This window comes from Culex pipiens, chromosome 2 (genome assembly GCF_016801865.2).
Source record: "Culex pipiens pallens isolate TS chromosome 2, TS_CPP_V2, whole genome shotgun sequence".
NCBI lineage: Eukaryota > Metazoa > Arthropoda > Insecta > Diptera > Culicidae > Culex > Culex pipiens.
This window is the reverse complement of record NC_068938.1, coordinates 5,915,111-5,942,391: the sequence shown is the minus strand read 5'-3', so window position 1 is coordinate 5,942,391 and position 27,281 is coordinate 5,915,111. Positions and strand designations below refer to the sequence as shown.

The 27,281-nt window shown below is 35.3% G+C and overlaps 2 protein-coding genes across 10 annotated transcripts in view; both read right to left on the bottom strand.

Moving 5' to 3' along the window:
• The window catches only part of LOC120418014 (protein sickie), a 295,005-nt gene that overhangs the window by 157,163 nt on the left and 110,561 nt on the right, over nucleotides 1–27,281 (bottom strand). For 8 of the 9 annotated variants that reach the window (XM_052708393.1, XM_039580280.2, XM_039580265.2 and 5 more), the window contains one exon: nucleotides 25,453–25,623. In XM_052708393.1, the coding sequence (XP_052564353.1) occupies nucleotides 25,453–25,623 (171 nt within the window). Of the gene's footprint in view, nucleotides 1–1,609; nucleotides 1,618–25,452; nucleotides 25,624–27,281 lie in introns of those variants that run through there. The other variant, XM_052708396.1, reaches the window with a different exon arrangement.
• Nucleotides 5,642–7,494, bottom strand: LOC128093023 (uncharacterized). Its single transcript, XM_052708400.1, has 3 exons — nucleotides 7,358–7,494; nucleotides 6,579–7,302; nucleotides 5,642–6,515 (listed from the first exon to the last, which is right to left on the bottom strand). The coding sequence occupies exons 2-3, from the start codon at nucleotides 7,287–7,289 to the stop codon at nucleotides 5,784–5,786; spliced, it is 1,443 nt and encodes a 480-aa protein (XP_052564360.1). The 5' UTR covers nucleotides 7,290–7,302; nucleotides 7,358–7,494; the 3' UTR covers nucleotides 5,642–5,783.

The window sequence follows — 27,281 nt, the reverse complement described above, 5'->3', positions numbered from 1 at the left end:
TGGGAGCCTATTTTTCCCAAAAAATTACAGTTATTTGACTTAAGGGGTTACATACATGTAGAAAATCTTAAAATTCCTTATAACGGAATATTTATTAAATCCACTCAAAGATGATTTCCAATCACTCCTGAAAGTTTCATGTCACTTATTTACTTTAGTCATAATATATTACTAAAGTAAATAAGTGACAGACGATTTAAGCTTGAAATTTTGCCATGCGCAAAGCAAACTGTCAAACTTTCTGAGCGTTTTTCTCGTAACACCGAGTTGATTTACGGGTGCCACGATATCTCAAGATGGGGTGAACCAAATTGGCTGAAATTTGGGGAGAAGACTCTCAAGAAATATCCCGTGTGCATGACGAAGCCCAATTTTGAATTTGTTTTTTTTTGTTTTAAAAAAAAATACAAATATCAAAAATTGAGGATTTTTTATATGAAAAAGATAAAAATATTTTTGTCTTTTTAAAAAATCAACTTTTCGAAAATCAGCCTTCGTCATCGTCATGCACACGGGACTAGTTTAGTAAGTTTTCACCAAAATTTTGAGCCCGTTTTTAAAAACTGCTTACTTTAAATAGCTATATCTCGGCAATGATACAGCCAAATGTCTTCAAATTTGTTTTGTTTATAGTTAAAAATGTATATTTTAATGCTCAGAAACAGATCATATAAAAGTTTTTGTGTATGCTCATACCATCCTATGACATTTTTGCCGATTTACATGTATGTAACCCCTTATTGAAATTTAGTTAAGATGGTAAGAATTATATTGAAGTTTTCGTCATATTTTTTTGTTAAGGTTGGCCCGAAAAATCAAGGAGTAAAAAAAATGTTTTTTTTTTCTAAAGCAATCACATTTTACTTTTCAAACAAGCATGCTTGAGATTCCCCACTTTTCCCGAGATTTTGCGAACTTTGGCGAATTCCTGACTTCCTTGATTTCCCGACTTGAGTGGCCATCCTGTCAATGCCTCCTAACCAACTCTGTTGGAAATTTTTTCAACTATTCTAAAAAAAAACTTTAAGTCGCTTTACCTTGAAACGATCTTGAACACTTTATCAAAAAATCTGTGAAGTAGTTTTCAGCATTTTTCAGTCATCAACTAAAGTCAATTTTTAGAGTAAAATTTCTATTTTTTTTCTTTAAACATAACTCAGCGGCAAAAAAAGTCCATACTTTTCTATGGCTCAAAAAATGGTTTTTTTGTCCCCTGAAGCATACAAAAATAATAATAAAAAGTTCAAAAATACGGCTTTGGGAAATTGACTACTTGTTAAAAAAAATCAGCCAATTTTGTAATATTATAAATATTGTTATAATGCTCAACTAAATTCTTTAGTTAAGAACAAAACAGCTAAATTCTATGGATTTTAGTTGTTGTGTGGAATAGTGCATAATTTCCAAAAAAAATAATCATTAAATTTTGTTTTAAGATAAGGAGTTTTAAATGTCAATCGATTTTTATAAGTTTTATAAATTTCCCTTCTTTAAAAAAATTAACATTAAAACACTAAAAAAATGTTCAGTAACAGTATGTTTCCAACTCCCCGCAAAACATCTCCTAAAAATAATTAATTAAAAATAAAAACCACACGCAAAATCTTACTTTCTCAATTGAACCGCTGATTCCCGCTCACGAAACAATCGCTGGCTCACTCAAACCTCTCCATTAGCAAATCATCAAAGTCCCACCAATTGAAAACCGCTCATACATTTGTTGACAAGCATCTTCAATCGCGCGCCCCCCTGATTGGATTTATTTATCTTGGCTTGCTGCTCTTCTTTTCGTTTGGCTTTGCTCAATCACAAAACTTTTATTTTCTCGATTTCCAGTATCGATCGACTCGCACTCTCAATCACTGATTCATTGACGATGATGTTTATTTATTGTCGTTCTCAATCACTGACTTTTAGAAAGCGAAAAAAAAAAAAGATTTGTCAAAACAAACACTTGGTGTGCAGAATATGATGTTGAATTTTTTTTGTAAGATTTTTTTTTAAATTGGTTAAACTTCAAATGAACGCTAAAAATCATGAGCGAACACAGAATCACGTCGAAGACACTCTTGCGAAATTCCCAGGAGCAAAATTTCCTCAAATTTGGGCGTTTCGTCCAAATGGCCGCTCATAAAAATGAGGAACAATTTTGCAACCAAATAAAAAAGGGCCACACGACAGGTGATTTTTCCTCGTTTCTCTTCTCAAAGGTGCGTTAGAAACACGTACATTTTTTGAGGGACTTTTTTCATCTGGGCATAAATCTTCTTTCCATTTTTTTTTCGCTCTCGCGCACTTTTCGACCAGTTTCGGTTCCGCATTTGCATAAAAATGTGCACAAAATAATAACACGCCTCAACGCTTGTTTTGCATATCAATCACTCTTTTTTTCTCGTTGCTTCGTCAAACTTAATTTCCCAGCTGCCGATTGCATCAATCAACTCCACCACACTCGGCGCGCACAGCTTCCGGGAGCCCCCTCGTGGAAAAATTATCAATCACACACCGTTACATGGACGCACGATGTCCGGAGATTGCCCAATTTTTCACTTATTGGAGGGGCTTCTGCTTCTGCTCACTATCACTATCACGCCCAAGGTGCATTTCCCCAACCACAAATGATGCAATTTATGCTTTTCCCTAATTTTCCACTATCCCCAAATGTTGAAGATTCTAAAATTAGTCCCCCTTCTTGAGAGATATTCTCTTCCCGAACAACAACCACTTGAGCGGGAAATTCACGCACGTTTTTCCCCCCACTCGGAATCCCCTCACTAACGCTCATCGCAGTAGGCGCAATAACTCACAACGCTTGATCTCCACGGAATGAGCCCACCTACAACATGATCACACATTCTTCATCAAAAACAAAAAAAAAAAGAACCTCCCGAACAATACCCTACAGAAAGTGACTGACTGATGAGCATCTGTCCACCGGTTGTCACGTGCCACCGGCCGCTCGTCGTCGATCAAATCGCGCGATCTTTTTGGTGAACGATCGTGAAGTAGTGCCCGATCGTGCGCAACGTTGTGAACCGAGTAGAGGTCGCGAGCGAACTGAACCGATGAATGAAGATCGGTCGAAGCAGGCGCTGGGATAACAAAGCGCTCGCGCTCTCTGTTGTTGTCTCTGAGTGAGAGAGAACGAGTGAGGAGTTCGAAACGTGAGTCGATGAAACTTTGCGAGGGAAGCTCGATGAAGAGAGAGATTCCCACGATCGCAGCGGTGCGATTTGTTGACTTGTTTAGAACGCTCAAAACACGATCAATCAATGTAAACAAACAGTGAGGGATTACATTGTAGAGTGATTTTTCCCCCAGTGAGAAAACTAGCTAGAGTCGGGCCAATTTTCTCAATGGCTTCGATTTAAAAGTTCGACAAAAATCATTTTTTTAGAATTTTTTTGATCTTTGAAATTTCTCATACAAGATGTAAAAAACTACATCTCTTCATAGTAAATGGATTTAAGTTCTATTCTAACTTCAGATCAAAACTGGAGCAACTAAACCTTAACCAAATAAACTCAAATTTTCTGGCAAGCTTCTGGGACTTCTAAATTAAACACTTTTGTCTTTTTCGTATATTCGAGAACCACTCTACGGGTCATACAAAATAGGCATGTGAACATTCGAAAACCTGTGTCTTGAGCACGGATTTCATGATCGATTTGGTGTGTTCGGCAATGTTATAGGTTAAAATTAGGATAGAGGTCCCGGCTCGAAACTTCAAACACGAACAAAAACTGCGAACCGGAGCAGTAACGTTTTGGATATTTGAAAGTCTGAATATGAATTACCCCATTATAGGTTTTCCCGCACGGGTGAAGTGGACACTGTTGCTCATTTCTTTAGTTGGCAAACGTATAATAAATCTTATTTTTTTTTTGGTAATTTTATCGCTTTTGCGACATTTTAGAGTGTGGTTGAAAATTGAAAAAAATAAATTAAGACAAGATGTTTTGCTGAAAAATCTTTCTCAAAAGCACTGAAAAGATAGAAAAATATAGAATTAGAAAGAAACTTTTTTCCAACTTTTGTCTAATCAAGTATGTCACAAAATTTTATGCATTCGTAATAACATCTATTATTAGGACAACAATAAGAGATTATTCTACAACAAAGATTTTTTTTTTCAATTTTCCTGCAATACTGCTCATGTTTGTAAATAAAAGACGCCATATTGCTAATGTTGTTCGGAAGCGTTTATCAACCCATCGCCGGGACCCTGGATTAGAACTTTTCTGGAAAAAAGGCTGGAAAAAATAGATTTTCTATTTGACTTCACTTTGATTTGGATTTCCAAAATACGTATTTTTTTATTTTTGTATTTTTTTAAGTTTAGGATGGTGCAAAATCTGATGCCAGAGATATGAAAAAAATATGATTTAAAAAAAATATTGTCATAATAATTGTTAAGATGCAAAAATAAAACTTTGAAAAATATTTCAGCTCATTTAAGATTAATTTTAGATCATTTTGGGTTGAAAATACTAATTTTGGATATTTAAAAATGTTAATTAGGCAGGTAAAAAAAAATGGGAAAGTGTTTGTCCCCCCCCCTTATAAATTTAGAAGATGGATCAAGAAGTAAACATTTTTTTCAAAAAACTTCAAAATGTCAATGGAAATTCAAGTGCAATAAACTAAAATCAATTTAAATTGTATTCCCCTGCGTTTTGACCATTTTTAGCATGTTTGGTTTTTTTTAAAAATCTTTTGATTTTTTTCATTATTTTCGATGTACGATTGAGCATGTTAAAAAAATATATTTCGTATGGACAGTTGTCTACCCGTAGTTCAGATGGTCCTGTAATGCTTTCTAGGCCCAGTGAAAAAAAATATAATTCAAAAATGACGAACTCCCCACCACAGTGTCCTGATGTAAACAATGATCGAACTCGAGCTGTCATAGTCCCTGCAAAATGTGTTTGCAGAAATATCGGGCGTTCGCTAAAAAAAAAAAAGCTAGAAGTCGCATGACAAAAAAATCTTTAGCTAGATTGAAATATCATATCAGATGCAAACAAACCCGCATCTGCCATGTAAGTACATTTTGAATGTGTTGGTAAATTTATGACTAGCCTTATCGAAGAAAATTTTAAAAACAAGCAAAAAATTACTGCCAAAACATGAAAAAATGGTAAAAGTATAGAAAGTGGAAGAATAAGTCAAAAACTATCCCGATTTTTAAGCGAAGATAGAGTTGCGAATGGTCACGCCCAAAATGTCAAAATCACGCAGTGGTACCAACATTACAAAAAAAGTGAGCCATAGCGTGACAGCCACACTTTTTTTTTTGTAATTTTGGTACCACTGACATTACTGATTTTGACATTTTGGGCTACACCATTCAAAACGCACCCCGAGTAGGCCGCGGGTAATCGGCTCCCCTCCCACTAACATTTACACACAAGATCCTCTGTAATTACTCTTAGCTTTAAGAAAAATTTAATTACAAAAGCCGACTCGGTCCTAACCAGGTCCCAGTACCGAATAGGAAAAAAAAAACCATTCAAAATGCCATCTTCGCTTAAAAATCTGGATAAATACAAACATAAACTTATCATGATAAATTCAAACAACGGCTGTCAGCAGCTCTTCTATATAGCGCTTAATGTCGGTGAACTTTGGTTGCCTTGCTTAAAAACAGGTTTTTGTGTATTTTTAGGTAGTTTATTTTTACTCAACTTTTAGAGTTTTTCCTCATTGAGGAAGTCAAAAATGAATTTATATAGTTAATATGGTAAAAAACAAATTTTTGAGCCAGAAAAAAAAATCAAGTCCTAAATAAGGTCATCTTCAGAATCGTTGTCGAATCGTAGCCAGTCAATGCGGCAAAGTCTGAAACTGACCATGTTCTGCTCCAAGTACTGCTTATCTGTCTTCTTCAACCTCCAGTACCCTAGCAGTGTCAAGTGTTTCAGGTCCCGGCAGTAGCGCCGGATGTACGCTACGGCACAGTGGGTCGTAGTTCTTCCATCGCCCATCGTCAGTCTCTCCAACCGGGTCAACGTCCGACAAGCTTCCTTGACCAGCACATCAGAGAGCTGGTAGTCGAGTACGTGGATTAGTTCGGTCAGATGCGGGAATAGTGCGAATACTTTGGCACTTGGAAGTTGAACTCGCCTATTAGCACGAATTCGAAGATAACGGAGACTCTCGCTGGGGTTAGTGAGGATCGGTTCGTCCTCGTCCTTTTTTATGCAATAGAATCTCGTAAAGGTCAGCGAGCATAGTGACTTAGGCTGCGTGATCAGGCGAAAAAGCTGGTTCCAACTCTCGAATTCACAGCGAACCAAAATCATCGAACGTAGGTTGGGTGAAGATCGCAAGGACCTGCACAGCGATTCTCCCTTCAAGAAAAATGATATGATAACAAGTTCCTGAAGCTTAGGCAAGTGCCACTCCAAGTTCGGGATCATTAGAATTCCGTCGTAATCGTCATCGGAGGGCATTGGATACTTTAGCTTAAGCCGCTTGAGATTGGTTGAAGCTTGAAGGATCTTGAGCATCGCCTGGCAAAAGATTATTTTTTTAGTGTAATGAAAGTAACAATACAATTATTGTGCACAACTTACGTCATCGTCAGTTGAATTAACGATTGTGAGTTCGTCAATCGATCGATGAGCTTGGGCGAAATCTGGCAGCGAGATCGTCTTCAGATAGCGTTTCGAAACATCCAGAACCAGTTTTTTAAGGCTGCTCTTGGATGACTGGATCAACTCGGCAATAACGCAATGTTTAGAATCTATGTCAATCACGCATTCAAGCGATTCGGTATATTTGAGAGAAAGACTCCTCAGATTGTTCAGTTTGAAATTAACTCTATGCGATCCACCGATCCTCGCAAAATACAGCTCCAGCGATTTGAGGTTCGGTGCGTGGCGCAACATGTTCAACGGGAACTCGCACCTGGTCATGACGAGACAGGTCACCGTTGAAGCGATCTGCGGCCACCACGGATCGATGTCCCCGATTTTGAGGTATTTACTGAACAGCTGGAACTCCACAGTCGAAGCCGGCACTGTCCCGGGAGGTTTAGGAATGGTCATCCAAAACTTGCGGGGCGGATACGTAAGCCGAAACTTATCCCTCAGACCGGAGCAGCTTCCGACGGCGTCTCGCCAGCGAAGACACGTTCGCCGTACGTGGAGAAGATCCCTGGCATTGAGGTTCAGGAAGATCTGCTCCAGGATCTCCTGGGGAAGTTGCGGCAGTGGATCAGGGACGACGCGGGCGCGCTTAGGTGCCTTCGAAGAGCGGGAATCGTAGGACTTTCCTTTAGGCATGGTGACGTGGAGACTGTAGTGAAGAGTTGCTCAGTTATTTGGAGTTATTTAAAGCTTCATTGAAGTACCTTTCGTGAACAAACAAACGAAATTAAAAGCACGAAACGATGACTCGCAATCAGATGATCGGTTCAGTTCTGTGAGTTCAGTGCCAATCAAAACGGCTCATGATCGACTTTGGTTGACAGCTGAAACTTATCGTTTTGCCCGTTTTGATCACAGTTGATCGCCGATTCCCAGAGAAAAGGGTGTTGAACTGAACGTCAAATGTCATAAAGTTTGAAAAATATTTCCAACAGCCTCATTTTTGCGTAACATTAAGGAACTTTTCAAAATTGGTAAAAATTTGCCCAAAGTTTCAATAATTTGATAAAATATTGTAATTAAAAAAAAAAAAAATGCAAAAATGTGGTATCCGATCATTGACAAATTATACAATTTTGCAATATCAGAACAATACATTGAATTGGTATGATACCAAATTTTGCTCTTGCATAATCCTTAAGACAAATTTTCGAGGGTTCAGGAATACCTAAATTTGGCATTTATGCCAGAGAAAGGTATTATTACGCATTTCCTTCGATGATCGAGATTGCCTGCGGCAAAACAGTTACAATTCAATTTTATGCTTTTAAAGTTTATTTTTTTTTTCGTTAGTATAAAACTGTGTGAAAAATCTAAAAAAAGCTGGTCATACCTGGTTTAATTGGTTTTTGGCCTAAAAAAGATTGTTTTTGCTTATTCATTTACAAAAAAAAAAAATACAAAATTTTTCGATATTCAATTAAACTTGTTCATTTGTATAAAAAAATGGGATCTGGTACGTTTCGCCGAATGGACATTTCGCCGAATAAAAAAAAAAGATTAAAATTAAAGGTAAACAAAAATATAAAAACACCAAAATTACCAAAAGCTAAAACAAAGAACGATTCATGTTTGAAAGAATGCAAAAACTCACACAAGTTTTCTCAAACCGTTTTTTAAATTCGGCGAAATGTCCATTCGGCGAAATGTCCCGCACCCATTTTGGATTTCCTACTTTATAACTTAATGCAATTATTAGATTTTTTTCTCAAAAATTTACAATTAGGTACCAGCAGAATTTAATCTAGTCCAGACTGCGCCCATCACCATTGGCATTACATCACATCCATTACAAATTTACGTTGCGCACATGTAAAACCAAACACTGAATCTTGTACACCACCACCGCCGTGTAACATCATCAAACTTTACGAAGCATAAAGCATAAACCTCCACTGCCGCTCTAATCTAGTCCGTCCCATATGTAAAAAGTGAGTGCTGAGATAACGCTGTGAGAAACCCAAAAAAAGTTTCACCATTTTTCCCGTTCTAAACTAAATATTTCTATATAATTATTTATACAGTTATTTCAATATCAGTCTTAAAAACGCAAGTACCATAAATTTGATTAAAAAAATTAACAATTTGGAGGTAAATTTGAGAAATTTACAGCAAGAGACCAACTTGACTTTATTTGTCCATAAATAAAAGCAAGTCAGTTATGATATCAAGGTAGGCTTGAACATTTACAACACAGTTTCAACCTGGTTCAACTGTCATTTCCAGGTTTGTTTTGGTAGTTTTCTAAGTAAATAATTATAAAAAAAAAAATGTTTATTTCAGGTTTATTTGCTTTAAATAATGTATTTAATAAAATTCGTAGATATGAAAATGTGATCTGCAACGACACCAGGAAATTGGAAATATATTACAGAGGCAAATTCTCAACTGCTAAGTCCTTGAAAATAATTTAAAAAAAAACTACGCTTATCGTTGGTGGTGTCTCTCCCAGAACCAGGATCAAACTTATTCATTCAAGAAAAAATATACCTAATTATATGGTTTAGATATTAGCCATAACGGTATGTATTTTATATTTTCTTTCCGTGGTTGTACATTTCAAAAGAAAAAAGTCACTAAAGATTTGGAGTATGGAAGATCTTGTTTTTAAATCTTCAAATATTTCTTCAGAAATGATCAATTAATGATATTTTCAAGTAATACGTACTCTTAAAAACATACTCTGTAGATTTCAAATAATTTCGCAGCCATTTAAACGATTTGCGAGACATTTCGATATGAGGAACTGACTTGCCTTTATTTTGCATATGGGGCAGCACGAAAGTCATATTTATTTTGGATTTTTTAGAACAAGCACTACTTTTTTATTCAATAGGCTAAAAGTACATGTAAAATTAAAACTTTTGTCAAGTTTATCTCAATTTTGACAAAAATACATATGGGACGGACTAGATTAGAGCGGCAGTCCACCACCTCAACCTCACCAGCAGGCCATGCTTTTGAGTTGTTCACCCCCCAAAACACGTGCGCGAACGTCTGCTCGACGTCGGTCGCCGCTACCGCCTGCTTGACCTGTAGCAGGAGAATCTCCAACGCAGTTGCGGCAGCAGCATCCAAAAGTCGTAAAATAAACGCTCCCTCAGCTTCTGGTGAAAATAGAGTCGACCAGCCCGATTCGTTCTAGCCCAGTTAGCGAACAAAAAACAACCGATCGAGAAAGAGCACCGGAAGCATTTTGGAAGTCTGAAGTCTGCTTTGAAGGAGGATGAAACGTGTTACGTAAGATAGGGATGGCACGGAGGGAAATTTCAAATCACAGTTTCAGCTCTGAGCAATATTTTGAGAAGGGATTTTTTCCCCGTGTGCCTCGAGGCCAGGCCGGTCACGTGAAACTGGAGCACGCGTTCACGACTTCTTCCATCACCCGTGGACCGCAACCGCGCGGAGCGAACATCTGGTCTGTATTATCCAGATTGGCTCCACCGTCTGGAGTTGCACTTTGACTCTTTCCCATGAACGATATTGGCGTTCTTCGAGGAAGCTTCCCGCGTGAAATTCAAATTCGTCGATGATTGACACGGCAAACTTGAGGCGACGACGACTCAGCGCTGCAAAAGCCGCGAGTCACGTTGATTCGGGCTCCGATAACAGGAGACCGGATCGGAGACCACCGGAGTGGTGAGACGACCCCATAATTCCCTTTCTGCCCTCTCCGGTTGACGACGCTTTAGCTTGATACTTTCGCTATAGTTCTCTACTGTGTTTATTTGGTTTTTGGATAAGCTTTTGGAATTACAGGGATGTAAAAATTAAACAATTTTAATGTTCTACAGAATAGATTTTTTCGGAAGCAGCGAAATAAATTTACAAGTTTCAATTTTCAATCAATAAAAAATATATCTTTTTCCATCCTTACCCCTACACAGAGAAAAATCAGTTCCCAATTTCATGAACACTTGTTCACGATTCTCGAAACTGATTTCTCTCCGTGTTCAGCTAGAAGTCGCCAACTGATTTGACGCTCGCTAATGATCTCCCAAATGCACAAGGCACGATCAGCTCAGATCAGTTCGATCCCCACTATTGTGGTCATCATCTTTTTTGAAGTGCCTTGTTGCTGTTGATGTTGTGACATTCGATCGATCAGCTTTGGGCTCGAGTTTCTTTCATTTCCGCAATAAGCCTACTTGATCGCGAATGTTGACTTTTCCCATAGCGTACCCCACACGAGACTAAAATGTAAACGCAACAAACGAACCTGTGCTGTAGGTCAGATTGGCTGGTGGAGGATCAGGTTTAGGTTTTTTGCGTTGTCGTCATCTTCGTTGTCGTGATGCCATTAGAAGGCAGAAGCAGCAGGTTTTGTGCGAGGATCGGATGTCGATCACAGAGTGGTGGATCAAATTACAACTTCTTTTTTTCACGTTCTTAAGTGGCATGTTTGAGGGTTGAGTAAAGTAAACATTCCTGGTTTATTTAGGTGCAAGGTGCATTGTCGTTTTTCTAATGAGCAATTCTGTACGAAGTGGGCCTTTTACAAATTTTAATTGTTGCATGTTTTAATCTAAGTGCAGCTTTTTGGGTGCCTTCCATATGCCCAAAAAGCCTTTTTGCATCATCAGTTCTTCCATATCATTTTCATGCAAATTTGGCAGCTGTGCGTACAACAATGGTTTTGGAAAATTCAAAAATCTGTACCTTCTGAACAATTTTTTTGATCGATTTTGTGTTTTGGACAAAGTTTTACGTATGGATGTGGAATACACGAAATAAATTGAAACACGGAAAAAAATACATGCTGATTTTGATAATTACTTTTGTCACTTTCTCAAAATCTTAAAAAAGATATTTACTAAACACGGCGTGTTTTCTAGAACAACCTTATCAGGAAAAAATAGTCATCGCTACTTTCAAACGTGTCTTGTAGGAAATTTTCTCAGCTTTCTAATGAGATATCTTTATTTTAAGTTTTTTGTTTAAAAATCCTCCATCATTCATTGAAAACTTTTTAAAAACAGTTCAGAAAACTAGTCAAATGATGTGTTTTATGTGTGATTTATTCATCAAAATGGGCAAAATAAGACAAAAAACAAATTTGTAGAATGTTGCAAATAGCTAAACTTTTCTAAATTATATTTTAACTGAGTTTTGAACTTGTGGAATTTATTCAGTAATTAGAATTATAGAACCGTATTAAATACCGAATTATAGAACCGTATTAAATGAAAATTTTACTACAATTAATAGATTATTACATAATTTGTGTGAACATATATCACGTGTAGAGGCCTGAGATTGTTTTTGGATTTTCATGAATAAATATGATATTTCCTTTGTTTAAGGACATATCACCTGGATTTAACCATTAACCAGGAACATAGAAAACATGATTTAAAATAGGAAATGTTACTGTTACTGTTGCATGCTTCAAAAGTCATATTTTCATAGGTATACAGTAAATATATAAATATTTTTTTAAATTTTTTACTGTTGAAAGTATCATTAAAATTTTGTGTTTCAACTGAGAATGTTGAAAACACCTTCATAAAAAAATTTATGTTTAAAAAAAAACTTAAATAATTATTTCAACAAAATTTCAAACAGAAGCCTCCATTACAAGCTATTTGAACAAAACTCAAGATACTTGTAAAACGTTTTTAAAACAGAAAAGACTTCTATAACACTGCTGATTACTTGATCATTTCATACAAAAAAAAAAAAAACTAAAAAAACCTTTCATACTCATGAAAAGTATTTTTCCTGAAACTCTACACAGTTTTGTTTTTTGTAGTTCAATTTCAAGTACCGTAAACTGGGGTGACTTTGATAGCCCGGGATGACATTGATAGAAATTTGATTCGGCCACTAATTTTGATACATCCAATGTAACAGTCACAATTTTGCATTTATGTTCGATAATAACCTATCCCTTAATGCTTACATACTCAAAATTCTCAAAAATGTTTAGATATTAATTTGACGGGCATTTGAAAAACCTATCAAAGTCACCCCGGGCTATCAAAGTCACCCCAGTTTACGGTAAATAACATGTTTTGGTATCCATGCAACTGGTTAATGATTGGTTAAGAAAATATGATATTTATTCATAAAAATCTAATTACCCTTAACAATCTCAAACCTGCTAAAATTTCGGTTGTATCAGCTAAATCTAAGCTTAATCAGAGCAGACGGCTGATATTTGTACACAAACATGTTGTAATAATCTATTAATTCTTGTAAACAGAAATATTTAAATATGGTTTTCTGATTTTAATTTCTGAATAAATCCTGCATATTCAGAAACTCAATTAAAACTAAATTTTTAAAATATTTAGCAATTTGCAACCTTTTACAAAGTTGTTTCTTGTATAATTTTGTACATTATTACGAGTAAATGACACATAAAACACGTCATTTGACAAGTTTCCTAAACTGTTATTAAAAAGTTTCCAATAAATGATAAAGAATTTTAAAACAAAAAACTTAAAATAAAGATATCTCAGAAATTTCTCGGTGATACATTTAGCTCTTAGAATCATTGGAAAGCTGAGAAAATTTCCTATAAGACACATTTGAAAGTAGCGATGACTATTTTTTCTCCTTAAGGTTGCCCAGAAAACACACCGTGATAAAACAATGTGAAATCAAATTTGCAATCGAAAAGTTCTTTACTGATTTTTTTTAAGTGTTTTCAAGTTAAAGCCATTTTCAGGAAGTTTTTTTTTAAAGAGACGCAGATTTTTTTTTGAAGTGCTCATGATTGATTATTAAAAAAACATGTTTGCCTTTTTGAACTTTGTTGAGATAATAGCTGAGATGTGGCCGTGCAAATATAGAAAATAAAGCAGGAAAAATATGATTTTCTCAGTGTTTCCCAATAAGTCCTCGTTTTTGATTACGGTGCACGGACAAAAAATTGCTGATTTTTTATTGACTTTTCCACAAAAAGTCAATTTTGTAAAATATTTATTTTTTATTTTTGATATGTTTCAAGAGACAAAAACCGTCACTTATGAGCCATAGATAAGTTTGGACACAAAATTTGCCGTAGTTTTTCCATTTATTAAAATAATGTCCATGGACAATTGGACAATCGTTCTTGATTTTTTTTCTCGAAAAGTTGAGGGAACTTTCAATAAAGTTGCCTAAGAAGATTGAAGATTGGACCTTGGGCAGCTGGAATACAGTGAATAAAAAAACAAGAAAATTTAAGTTTTTCAAGTCTCTTCCAAACAGCCTTTTTTCTAGTACCAACATTTCAGAAACTAATGGTCCATTGTTCATTGTTAAAATATAAAAACATTGGTGAAAATTTCTGATCATTCCAAAAATATATTTTTTTAATTTTGGAATCAGGACTAACATTTCAAAAAGGAAAAACATTGAATATTGCGCAAATTTGAAATGGTAATCTTGATTGAAAAAATTTAAAATATTTTTTTCGAAAGGATTATAAAATTATACAAATGTTTCATATTTCAATATTGAAAATTGGTTAGCTTCTGAGATATTAATACTAGAAAATAAAAAAGCTGTTTGGATGAGCCTTAAAAAAACTTTAATTTTCTTATTTCTTTTTCTTTTATTCGCTGTTTTTAGTAACCAGAGGTCCAATTTATAATATCTCTTAGGCTATTTTAGTTTTGAACTTTTCGAATAAAATATTTTCAAGGGTGGACAATCATGGACACTATTTAAAAATAAAATCAAAAAATGGGATTTTTTTCAGTTAAAATGTATTTATATATGGCTGTATCTTGAAATTGGTGCACCTTATCAAAAAAAAAAAAACTGTTAGGTACTTTTCGCTTGCAAATTTAATTTTACATTTAAAAGTGAATCCATTTTTTGTCTAACTGTTTTTATTTTTTTCAAAAAACTAATTTTTATCAAAAAATCAAAACTTTGTAGCAACATATTTCTTAATTTTTCTCTATGGCACAAAAGTTGCAGTTTTTTCTCCCTTAAAACATAATTCAAAAATTCAAAAAAACATCTTTTATTTGGTAAATTGAATTCTATGAAAAGAGTTTTAAAATCGACAAAAAAATATTTCCGTGTAGATACCAAATCGAACATAAAAATCCTTCAAAAGTGACAGATTTTAGAATACTTACGTGTAATTTTTGTATGAATAGCGGCCAAAATTGTATTGAGCCTTGTATGGGTGCACCAAAACCACAAAATGGCTTCTTTGGTCACAGGGGTCATAGGGTCATAAAGCTAGTGATTTTTTGCGATTTCGCGGAAGCCGCGTAATCCGTGAATTTTGCCCCTGGCCGAAAAAAAAATTGCAAATTTTCTTGACTCCGCAAAATTCTAAAAGAATGTAAAAGAACGTTATTCAAAACTACAGTAAATGAAAAAAAAACCTTATAAAATTAATTAAGATATGGATGAACAAGTTGCACAACGTGAAATAAATGAGAAAACGACTTTTTATATTTTGAATATGAATAAAGTTTTCTTTTCAATTGGTTTCAAATATAATACAGGTTGGATACAATTTTTTCAGCATTTTGAATGGTATCATAATTTTCTGGAATTATCAATAAATATAAAAAAGGCTGCAAATGATATTTGCCTAAACCTTAAAAAAATTTGTATTTCATTTATTTTGCTGATTCTAGGATTTGCTTCGTTTAAAAGATATTTTAGCAAAATCAATTTTAAAAATTGCAGTAAATTTAAAATGGCTGACGTATATTCTGCATAATTTAAAAATATTTATCCAATAATTTTTTTTTTCAAATAAATAATATGTGTAGGAGGTTTTATTTTATCTTGAACTACTGCTTACTTTTTTAAGACACTTTTCTGTACATGATTGAGCTTAAACAAAAAAAATAAGTTTATTTTGAGCAGATTTTAGAGTGCCGTGAAATTGTCGTGAAATCCATGGTTTCAAAAACTAACATGCCGCAAGATTTCGATTTTTTTTGCCATGACCAATCACTAGCCCTAGCTCATAGGGAAGGCCCCCACAAAGTTTGAGCCGAATAAAAAAAAATTGTTGAGGTTGACCGATTTTGTTAAAAATGAGCTTTTTGAAAAGTTTTTTTTTAGATTGTGTGATCTATTCTACTAATGTATTTTGAATTTTTATTTTAAACAATAAATGTGTTGAATTATTTGGAATGAAATTGTTTCAAATGAAATTGGTCAGTTACCCGGGCAGACGGTAATAACAAAATTCATGCCATTTCAATAACAAATACTGTTTAAATAACAGAAAGTGTTATGGAATATTCTTGCAAAATCCATTTTTGCATAAGAGTTTAATAACAGTTTATGTTATCATAACAAAATTTGTTATTGGTCTGATATTGATTGAAAGCCAAAACAACTTGGGAATAACATTATTTGTTATGGAAGAATACCTCCAACTGTTATTACAATAACAATCCAATAACGAAAAAATCATAACGGCGAATAACAATTCTTGTTATAAATAACATAAAATGTTATTGGCCTAGTATTTTCAAATATCAAAAAATGTTATTCCCACGTTATTTCCGTGTGCTCGGGTAAGCGATCGACCAAAAGTATACCATTTGTGTTTTGTTTTTAAAAGGAAAAAAATATAGATTTTTAAACTCATTGTCTAGAGTTTCTCACTATCAGGGGCAATCCCCACTCCGGACACTGTTTGGGGGTTTCCCAAGCTCAAAGTGCTACCATTTTTGTAAGATTAGCACTAGCACAGTGGTTGAAAGTGCAAAATTTGAATGCGCAAAGTAATTTGAACAGTTTTGGAATTGAAGGACTTTAGGCCGGCTGTGAAATTATGGTAAAATTTATAAGACTTTATCTTGCTTTCAATAACCAATTTCAGAATGGCAAAACTTCTTGCGACCAAATTTCTAATTCGTTGAGCATTGTCATTTGACACATTAACAAACTGCTCCACTGTGCATTTCTATTTGAAAGATTATTAAAGAAGACGATGGCGTTGAAGACTCGAAACTCAAAATATAATTCAATCAATCCAGTAGTAGCTTTAGTTCCGTTGAGAGGAGCACACTTGGTCTGCCAGCGTGATTTCGCAATTTTGAAGATGCGATTTTTCGTTCTTCAGCTTATCATTTCCGCATCAATAGTGGGGAATTCCTGCGGACAAAACCCAGTCGAATGTGGAGTGCAAAAGATCAAAACGAAAGACCTTATCAACCGTGGATACGACACCTATCCGGGGCAGTTTCCGTGGCACGTCGGCATTTTCCTGCTAAATCTTCGGACAAGATACTTTGAGTATGCTTGTGGAGGCAGCCTGATAAGCAGTACGTTTGTTCTGACTGCCAGACACTGCACTACGGATGAGCATAACGTCGAGTTAAATAAAAAGCGGTTGAGCGTGTACATGGGAATTCACAACAGAACTCGCTTTGACCAACACTCTCAAAAACGATCGGTTAAAACGATTCACTTGGTGCCACGGGTAGGACGCTGGGAAAGATTAAGGAACGACATTGCTTTGCTGGAGCTTGATAGCAGCGTTCGATTTACGGATTACGTCCAGCCGATATGTCTGAATTCGTTGGACACGGCTAAACTGGAGTCCGGAGTGGTCGTTGGTTGGGGCAAAACCGAAGGCAGTGTCTTTTCCGAAACCCTGAAAGCGGCCGGCATGCCGATTAGAACCCACATGGAATGTTTTGCTAGCAATCCAGAGGTTTTTGGATCAACGTTGGATTACGGAACGATCTGTGCCGGATATCAGAACGGGACAGGTGTAAGCAATGGTGATAGTGGAGGTGGGTTGGTCGTGAAACGTTGTTTCGTATCGAAGTGTTCATGGTCCTTGGCAGGCATTGTGTCATTTGCTGCGGGTAATGTGATAGGAACTGTCCAGAGTGATGGTTACGGGGCATTCACCGAAGTTCAAATGTATCTACCATGGATCGAACAGATCACTAATTTGACATTTAAAGATGATGTTTCTGGTGGGTATTTCTAAACCTATCTCCAATTTATGGGTAACCAACTAAACATTTTTTTCCAGATGGATTTTGTGGCCAACGGCAGAATGAGTCACTTCGAACGAGATGGCCGTGGCACGGAACGCTTTATCGCTTGGATTCACGGCCACTTATTGAGGGAAAACCAGTAATGGAAGGCTTTGGAGTCACAATTGTATCGGATCAATTCGTCATAACGGCTGTTTTAGTTTATCGAATTGTTGTGCTTGCTCCGGAAGATTACAGATTACGATTTGGGAAACCAGCTGGAAGCGATACTGATCAATACACGCAATCCATGTCCATTGAAGCAACGTACATCGAATCCGTCAAATTGAACAATACCGAAGTTTATCAAGATTTAGCGCTGTTTAAACTGAAAGGTCGACTCATATTTACCAAATACGTACAACCCATTTGTCTGTGGAATGAACAGGATTTAAAGCTGTCCAATCTGATTTTAAAATTCGTTGCTTATTTTGTTCAACCGGAAACGCAAATTAACATTACATTACCAACAGAAGAGTTGAACTATTTTCTTTCGTTGGACCGATCAAGTCGAAGTGATAACCCCCAAGAAATCAGTATGCAAATACTTTCCATGGCTTTTTGTGAAAAGGAAAAAATAGTTGGTGTTCAATTCGATGAGCTTTTTCTCTGTGGACAATCGAGGGAAATGAACGAATATGGTCCCCAGTTTTGGGACATTGGCACCGGTTTGGTTGTACAGAAAGACAACAAGTGGTTCATCCGTGGGATCTACACTAACGGCTACAACGGACAATTCAAGCCATCGCTGAAGGATTACCATACAATGTTTCTGAATGTGCAATATTACTACAACTCAGTGATTCATAAAATTGATTTTTTCTCTATTAAATATAATGATTAAATATTACAATAAAAAGTACTAATAACTATCTTTCAACCAGTCTTGAATTAGATTAAAAGCGAAACCATCACCACATCCACTCCCACAAGTGCTTAATCAAGTTCGCGCCAGCATTGCCGGAAACGCTCAGTAGGCCACGAGCCCGACGCACGTATTAGGAAGCGCCTGTTCTAGAAATGTGTTTGACGTGCCTGCTTCGATTGGCGCGCCGCAGCTGGCAGGTTCGGCACACTTTCTCCTCTTCTACGTAGAAAACAAGAACCGGAAGCGACGAGTTTCGCCGAAGAAGGTTGAAGTGGCGCTTTATTTGATATGAATTTGCTGAAATGTGCCGAGTGTGGACTAACATTAATTCAAACTGCGATATTTTTTGGTTGCGCGCAAAAATGACTGACGCTTGGCCAGAATGCGACTTTGTGGCGCGCTCGTCAAATCACATTCCAGCCGCGGTTTAGCGAAAGTTTAGTCTTTCCTCAAACGGGGTTGACTAGTTGCGAATTTTCGCGGCCACCGCAAAATTATGGCAACGGGGTATGTGGACTACATTTAAAACTGCATATTCTTCAGAGTTACGACATAATATTGACATAAAAAAATGTTAAATCAGCTTAATTTTTTCACTATTGAAATATTAATGCTTTGTGCAAGAAGGGTTTCATAATATATCAACATGTATTCTAAAATCAGAGCATTACATAAAAGGCATGGGAACCAATGAATAAAACTCAAATTTATATGTTTAATTCTTATTTATTTACACTAAATTTGAGTAAGTTTCAATTGTAGAAACAATCCAATCATAGCTATGCGATACATTTAAAAACATTGCGTAATCCTTCTTCAACAGTGGAACTTGGGCTCCCATTACCATGGAAAATAAACCTTGCAAGTACCAACGATTGTCTCTGTTCATAACTAACCCTGTGCCAATACCCCAAAATCTTGGTCCAACCTCGAAAACATCTTCGTTTTTGCCGCAAAAAATGTGCGCATATCTGCTTGAATTGGACCGATCGTTTTCTTCGACACAATCCAGTGGGGAATCGATCGACATACTGATTTCTCCAAAAGTTCTGCCATTAGGGTTAGAAGTATCGAATGAAACAGTAAAGACTTGACTGTCCAGAATAGAATCTCCTTTCCACAGACAAATAGGTTGTACGAATTTTGTAAACTGCAAATAGCCACTCAGCTTGAATAGCACCAACGTTTGATAGTCATCTGTTTGATGAATTCTGTCAGTGCTGACGAAGACTTCTTCAATTGACATTGTCTGCGTATAGTGATCGGACACGCCATCGATGACCCGTCCAAATCTTATCCGATGAACCACACGATCTAGTTCCACAAGTTGATGAACTATGCCGGTAGTTATAACAAATTGATCGTTCAAAATGGTCACTCCGAATGCCTCACTAACGGGTATTCCGTCTAGGAATGGTTTGGAGTCTGTACGATAAATGGTTCCATGCCAAGGCCATCTGGTCCTCAAGGATTCGTTCCAACGTTGGCCACAAAGGTTGTCTGCAAGTAGTTCAGTTACCAATCATGAAGAAACCACATCAAAACAAATCATCTTACCACGATTAGAGCCTTCAAATTGTTGCTCAGTGACCTGTTTGATCCAAGGTAGATAAGTTTGAACTTTGGTGAACAATCCGTAACCGTCACTTCGGCAGGATCCTTTTTCATCACTTGAAGCAAACGAAACAATTCCCAGCACAGTCCAGGAACACCCAAGTATAGAACACTGCTTGACGACCAATCCACCACCACTGTCACCTGTGCAGACACGGGTACCGTTCCTATATCCGGCACAAATAATCCCGTTATCAAGCATTTCTCCAAAAGCACCGCGATCGCTAGCCAAGCAATCGATCGTCGTCACGATCGGCAAACTGGCGATCTTCAAGATATCCGACGTTTCGTGCTCCTCCGTCCTGCCCCAACCGGGAACCGTTCCAACCGCTTCGTAGGACAAATTCAGAGAATTCAAGCAAATCGGTTGCACGTAGTTCGTAAATCGAACGTTACCATTCAACTCCAGCAGAGCTATGTCATTCCTCAGGTTGACCCACTGATCTTCTGGGGAAACCCTGTGAATCTCGTAGACCGAGTGCTGTGCAAGATTCGAACCAAGCTCATGCTTATCATGAATTCCCACGTACACAGACAGTCGTTTCGCACTGAACTCATAACCATCCTTACTTTTCGTACAGTGCGCTGCGGTAAGTACAAAGTTGCGGCTGATTAGGCTACCTCCACACGCGTACTCGATGGTATGTCGATTCTTTCGATGGAAGATGGCCACGTGCCACGGAAATTGTCCTGGGTAGGTGTCATATCCTTGTACGATCAGATCCCTGGTTTTGATCTTCTGAACTCCACATCTATCCGAGCTTATTAACGAAGACTTGATGATTAAAATCACGAGAGCGAGCTTTATTAAACGCATCTTTGTTGAGGAAGAACGAGCTTGCAAACAATGTTTACTCGTCGAAAGCGAAAATGGAACTACTGATGTAGCAGATGAAAGCTCCTTCAAATCCGTTTGTAGGGTGTCCCGAAAGCTGTTCAAATAATTGTCAAAATTGTCAAAATTGTCAAAATTGTCAAAATTGTCAAAATTGTCAAAATTGTCAAAATTGTCAAAATTGTCAAAATTGTCAAAATTGTCAAAATTGTCAAAATTGTCAAAATTGTCAAAATTGTCAAAATTGTCAAAATTGTCAAAATTGTCAAAATTGTCAAAATTGTCAAAATTGTCAAAATTGTCAAAATTGTCAAAATTGTCAAAATTGTCAAAATTGTCAAAATTGTCAAAATTGTCAAAATTGTCAAAATTGTCAAAATTGTCAAAATTGTCAAAATTGTCAAAATTGTCAAAATTGTCAAAATTGTCAAATTTGTCAAAATTGTCAAAATTGTCAAAATTGTCAAAATTGTCAAAATTGTCAAAATTGTCAAAATTGTCAAAATTGTCAAAATTGTCAAAATTGTCAAAATTGTCAAAATTGTCAAAATTGTCAAAATTGTCAAAATTGTCAAAATTGTCAAAATTGTCAAAATTGTCAAAATTGTCAAAATTGTCAAAATTGTCAAAATTGTCAAAATTGTCAAAATTGTCAAAATTGTCAAAATTGTCAAAATTGTCAAAATTGTCAAAATTGTCAAAATTGTCAAAATTGTCAAAATTGTCAAAATTGTCAAAATTGTCAAAATTGTCAAAATTGTCAAAATTGTCAAAATTGTCAAAATTGTCAAAATTGTCAAAATTGTCAAAATTGTCAAAATTGTCAAAATTGTCAAAATTGTCAAAATTGTCAAAATTGTCAAAATTGTCAAAATTGTCAAAATTGTCAAAATTGTCAAAATTGTCAAAATTGTCAAAATTGTCAAAATTGTCAAAATTGTCAAAATTGTCAAAATTGTCAAAATTGTCAAAATTGTCAAAATTGTCAAAATTGTCAAAATTGTCAAAATTGTCAAAATTGTCAAAATTGTCAAAATTGTCAAAATTGTCAAAATTGTCAAAATTGTCAAAATTGTCAAAATTGTCAAAATTGTCAAAATTGTCAAAATTGTCAAAATTGTCAAAATTGTCAAAATTGTCAAAATTGTCAAAATTGTCAAAATTGTCAAAATTGTCAAAATTGTCAAAATTGTCAAAATTGTCAAAATTGTCAAAATTGTCAAAATTGTCAAAATTGTCAAAATTGTCAAAACTGTCAAAATTGTCAAAACTGTCAAAATTGTCAAAATTGTCAAAATTGTCAAAATTGTCAAAATTGTCAAAATTGTCAAAATTGTCAAAATTGTCAAAATTGTCAAAATTGACAAAATTGTCAAAATTGTCAAAATTGTCAAAATTGTCAAAATTGTCAAAATTGTCAAAATTGTCAAAATTGTCAAAATTGTCAAAATTGTCAAAATTGTCAAAATTGTCAAAATTGTCAAAATTGTCAAAATTGTCAAAATTGTCAAAATTGTCAAAATTGTCAAAATTGTCAAAATTGTCAAAATTGTCAAAATTGTCAAAATTGTCAAAATTGTCAAAATTGTCAAAATTGTCAAAATTGTCAAAATTGTCAAAATTGTCAAAATTGTCAAAATTGTCAAAATTGTCAAAATTGTCAAAATTGTCAAAATTGTCAAAATTGTCAAAATTGTCAAAATTGTCAAAATTGTCAAAATTGTCAAAATTGTCAAAATTGTCAAAATTGTCAAAATTGTCAAAATTGTCAAAATTGTCAAAATTGTCAAAATTGTCAAAATTGTCAAAATTGTCAAAATTGTCAAAATTGTCAAAATTGTCAAAATTGTCAAAATTGTCAAAATTGTCAAAATTGTCAAAATTGTCAAAATTGTCAAAATTGTCAAAATTGTCAAAATTGTCAAAATTGTCAAAATTGTCAAAATTGTCAAAATTGTCAAAATTGTCAAAATTGTCAAAATTGTCAAAATTGTCAAAACTGTCAAAATTGTCAAAACTGTCAAAATTGTCAAAATTGTCAAAATTGTCAAAATTGTCAAAATTGTCAAAATTGTCAAAATTGTCAAAATTGTCAAAATTGTCAAAATTGTCAAAATTGTCAAAATTGTCAAAATTGTCAAAATTGTCAAAATTGTCAAAATTGTCAAAATTGTCAAAATTGTCAAAATTGTCAAAATTGTCAAAATTGTCAAAATTGTCAAAATTGTCAAAATTGTCAAAATTGTCAAAATTGTCAAAATTGTCAAAATTGTCAAAATTGTCAAAATTGTCAAAATTGTCAAAATTGTCAAAATTGTCAAAATTGTCAAAATTGTCAAAATTGTCAAAATTGTCAAAATTGTCAAAATTGTCAAAATTGTCAAAATTGTCAAAATTGTCAAAATTGTCAAAATTGTCAAAATTGTCAAAATTGTCAAAATTGTCAAAATTGTCAAAATTGTCAAAATTGTCAAAATTGTCAAAATTGTCAGAATTGTCAAAATTGTCAAAATTGTCAAAATTGTAAAAATTTACAATATTGCTGTGAATTAGCTGAAGTGCTTTTCATTACAAAAAGTCTTGATCTTGTTTTAAAATGGTCAGTTTTGCAGTTTTGAATTATCGCGAATCCCCTTAACTCGCCATCATTTATTTTTAAAACTGTCCCACATCCAAATTGATCATTCTCGTGCTTGAAAAGCATTTATCTCCCCACATGCAAACGCGTGGCCCACCGAGGGGAGGGTGGAGTCTAGAACACATTTCTCCAACCGTCCTCCAACCGTTCAAAACCCTATATTGCCATCGAATCGTTAAATCGACCAGCAGATTCTGACTTTATGTGTTCTATGTGGGGAAGCAAAAAGGGTGGCGGGGAAGTGATTGAACGCCGATCATTAAAGTGATTAATATGCAAACGTTTAATGTTGAGGGGACCTCCCCTCCCAGACTAAACTTTGGTTCGAGCATTAATTTCTGTGTTATGCTGTGAAAGGAAGACGATTTTGAGTCGATTGAACTGTTTGGAGTTGGTCATGTTTAATCGGTTACTCCTACGCGCGCCAATAAACGATAACGATGATGATGATCATTTGGATTTGGATTAATGTTTGTGGAGGGGGATGTGGTCAAAAGAACCGCCAATTGAGGAGTTTTGTGGAGGAGAGGCTAGACGGTATAAATAATAATCGATATTCTTGTTCGGTCCTCGATAAACTTTGAATCTAAACGATGACAAGTTCTGATGGTCGACGTGAGCGGAATGAGAAATGAGTTTTTGTGGAGTTTCTATCAATAAATTATAAAATCGCATGTTTCGTTGTGCAATTGTGACGCAGCTGGAAGAGACGATTGATGAATACAAAATTAAAGCAAAACCAATAAAGATGAACTGAGCACGATAAGCCAACTGCAAAAGTAATAAAAGTCAAAAATAATGTCAGAATCTTTCAATCTTCATTGTTTGGCATTTCAAGAGTTGAAATATTGAAAAAAAAATGTTGAAAAAGATCAATTTAATGTTGATTATCGCATTTTTCAACTCAACTCGACAAAGTTTTCCCCATTTCTTCCTAACAAATGTCCACCCCTCCTTCCCCTTGCAAAGTACTTTAGTTGTTCCAGAAATTATTGACGCTCATCTCTCATGTTTTTGCTGCACAGCTGGAGAGTTCAGTTCATTTGATTCCCCCTCTCTCTTACAACTCTTCATAACATATGAAGAAGTAAAACCTATCGACTGGCGGGGGTGGCAGCAGGCCGAGACTTTCTTACTCACTCTCTGTCCCTGCCAAATAACGAGAGCTCTGTCCCTCATAAATCATGGACCACGTGCTTTTTGACCAAGAGAGGCAACGTCACGCGTGTGGACGAGCCGTCGCCTGCTTGACTCAATTGCTTCGTTTCTGACTGTGGTCCAAGTGACTAAGAGAAATGTACGGTCAGTTGCATGGAAAAGTTTATGTTAAATTTGAAATTCTGTCAAACTGTTAAATTAGTCAATTTTGATGATTTTTTTTCCTAATTCTTAATTCTAGATTAAATTTTCAAAAGGTCCTATCTGCATAGGAAACCCATGAGGGATAGGTTGTTTTGAAAATTTAATCTAGAATTCAAACTTTTTAAAGCACCTGAGTGTACGTTTAGTTTTTAGTGGGTGGAGAATATTTTTGGCAAAAATCAAACACTTCTTCTTGGAATAGCTCCACCGCCAGTTGCAGCGTGTGATTCATGGACTTAATTTTAATTGAACTTGTTAGCTCGAAGTGTTTGGATGCGGGACCCTTTGAGCTCTAGATCTGGTTACAGCACGGCCGGCCTGGTGCCCCAGAAACGAACTTCTAGCCGATGGAAAGTGTCTTGATTTACGACCATCTGATTGCAATTAAACGCTCCTTCGAGAGGGCCAAAGTGTGATGATTTATTTGACGCAATCAGTTACTTATTCCCTCTATAGTTGGTTGGTTTGGTGTAACAAATTGAAAAGAAATAAAACAGTCTTTTTTCTGGACTCACCATGTGCTGGGGCGTTTTGGGCTTCTTGACCAAATCAGGTACTTTGAAGGTGGTCACGGCTTCGATCACCTCGGCTAGCAGAAGGCCATCCCGGCAGTCCGCGGACAGATCGGAGACCTTCCGCTTCGACTTGGCCCGCTCCAGGTAGTAGTTGGCCCAGTCGGTGTAGATCTGGAAGAATGAGAGGAGAAATGGTTTGAGTACATAGTAAAAACGTTGAATTCTAGAAGGTTAAATTTCTTGTTTGTTGAATCGTACCACTTTTCCGATCTAAAATTACACACGAAAAGATGCAAATTCATACATCTTTAGACGTCAAAATAGGGTTTATTTATAACTAGCTGCGAAATTAAGATTTTTTCAGTTTAATGGCACTTACGTCACATAATCAAATCAATGAATTTATTGATTTTGCATGTAAATTGCTGTCATAAAAATAATGCAAAACGTTTGGAAACATAATCATGACGGCAGTAGCAAATTAGGGATGTAAATAATATGATAAAGTTGTGAAGAATTTTGAAAAAAAAAACCCTTTTTTATTTTATTAAAATGGCTGATAATTAGCATTAAAGTGACAAAAACTAATTATTCAAAGAGTTAATTTAGGAGCAAAATTTTTCTAGACGATGATGATATTAATTTTATTGGCAAAATTGGTTTTAGCTGATGTGAATCGAGAAATTCGTAAAAAAAAGGAGACAGAATAGGACATTTCTATGAAAACAGGCAATTTCCTAATCTATCACAAATCGTGAGTTTCGAACGATTTTTCTATTTTTTTCGTTAAATCAAAACATTGTTCCTGAGACAACCTATAAAAACCTATAAAAATTCCGGGTGAATCCGAAGATTTCCGCAACATCGTGTTTTTTTGGGACACCATACTGATAAGTTAAGCTAACTATTTTTATCACTTTCGCAGTTTTTCACTATCGAAAATCATTAACAATTTTGAATTTTGAAAAAATCTTTCTTTTTATTTTGAAAATGTTTTTTTTTAACTTTAATAAATTTTGAAGTATCATTGTAGCCTATTTTTAAGAGTTAAAATATCATTTTGGAGTGAAGAGCAACATTATGTGATTTCAAAAATGTATAATATTTTTATGTTCACAGCTTTGTTACTTCCAAAGTTCAGAAAGCTGTCAGGATTCCAAAGTTCAGAAATAAATAAAAAACCACAAAATATGTGTGTCATTAACTTTGTAGTTGCTGAAATTATTTGTACCTATATCTAGGAAATTACAAAAAAAGAAATCAAAACTCTGAAACTGAGGTTAAAACGATGATGTTTATGTTTTCTCATGAATTTAGTTTAAAAACTTGTTTAGCAATTAAAAAAAGACCGTCACTTTTTGAGCTCAAAAATTTCGATGGTCGAGGGGCGGACGTTCCCTTCCATTTTTGAACCTTCAAAAAAAGACTTGTTTTCAATATTTTGCAGCCTGAAATGGTGGTGATATGGAAATTTGGTGTAAAAGGGATTTTTATGTACAATATAAATTGGACGCCCGATTTGATGTTGTACTCAAAATTTGGGAAAAACGTATTTTTCATCGAAAAAAATACAAAAATAATTTCAAAAATTCTGTTATTTTTCGTTACTCAACTGCCAAAAATCGAGAAAAAACAACAAAGTAACATCTTTTTTCGTAAAATCGCGATAACCCGTGATGATTCGTGATCAGGAACAAAAAGTACCCCTTAGGACAAAGTTTCACGCAAATCGAAGAGGGGTCGGGGCAACTTTTTCTGATTTTGTGTGAGTTGGCGGTGAATGACCCATGTAGTTTTTTTTTAATTTCTGTTGTTAACAAAGCAATCCT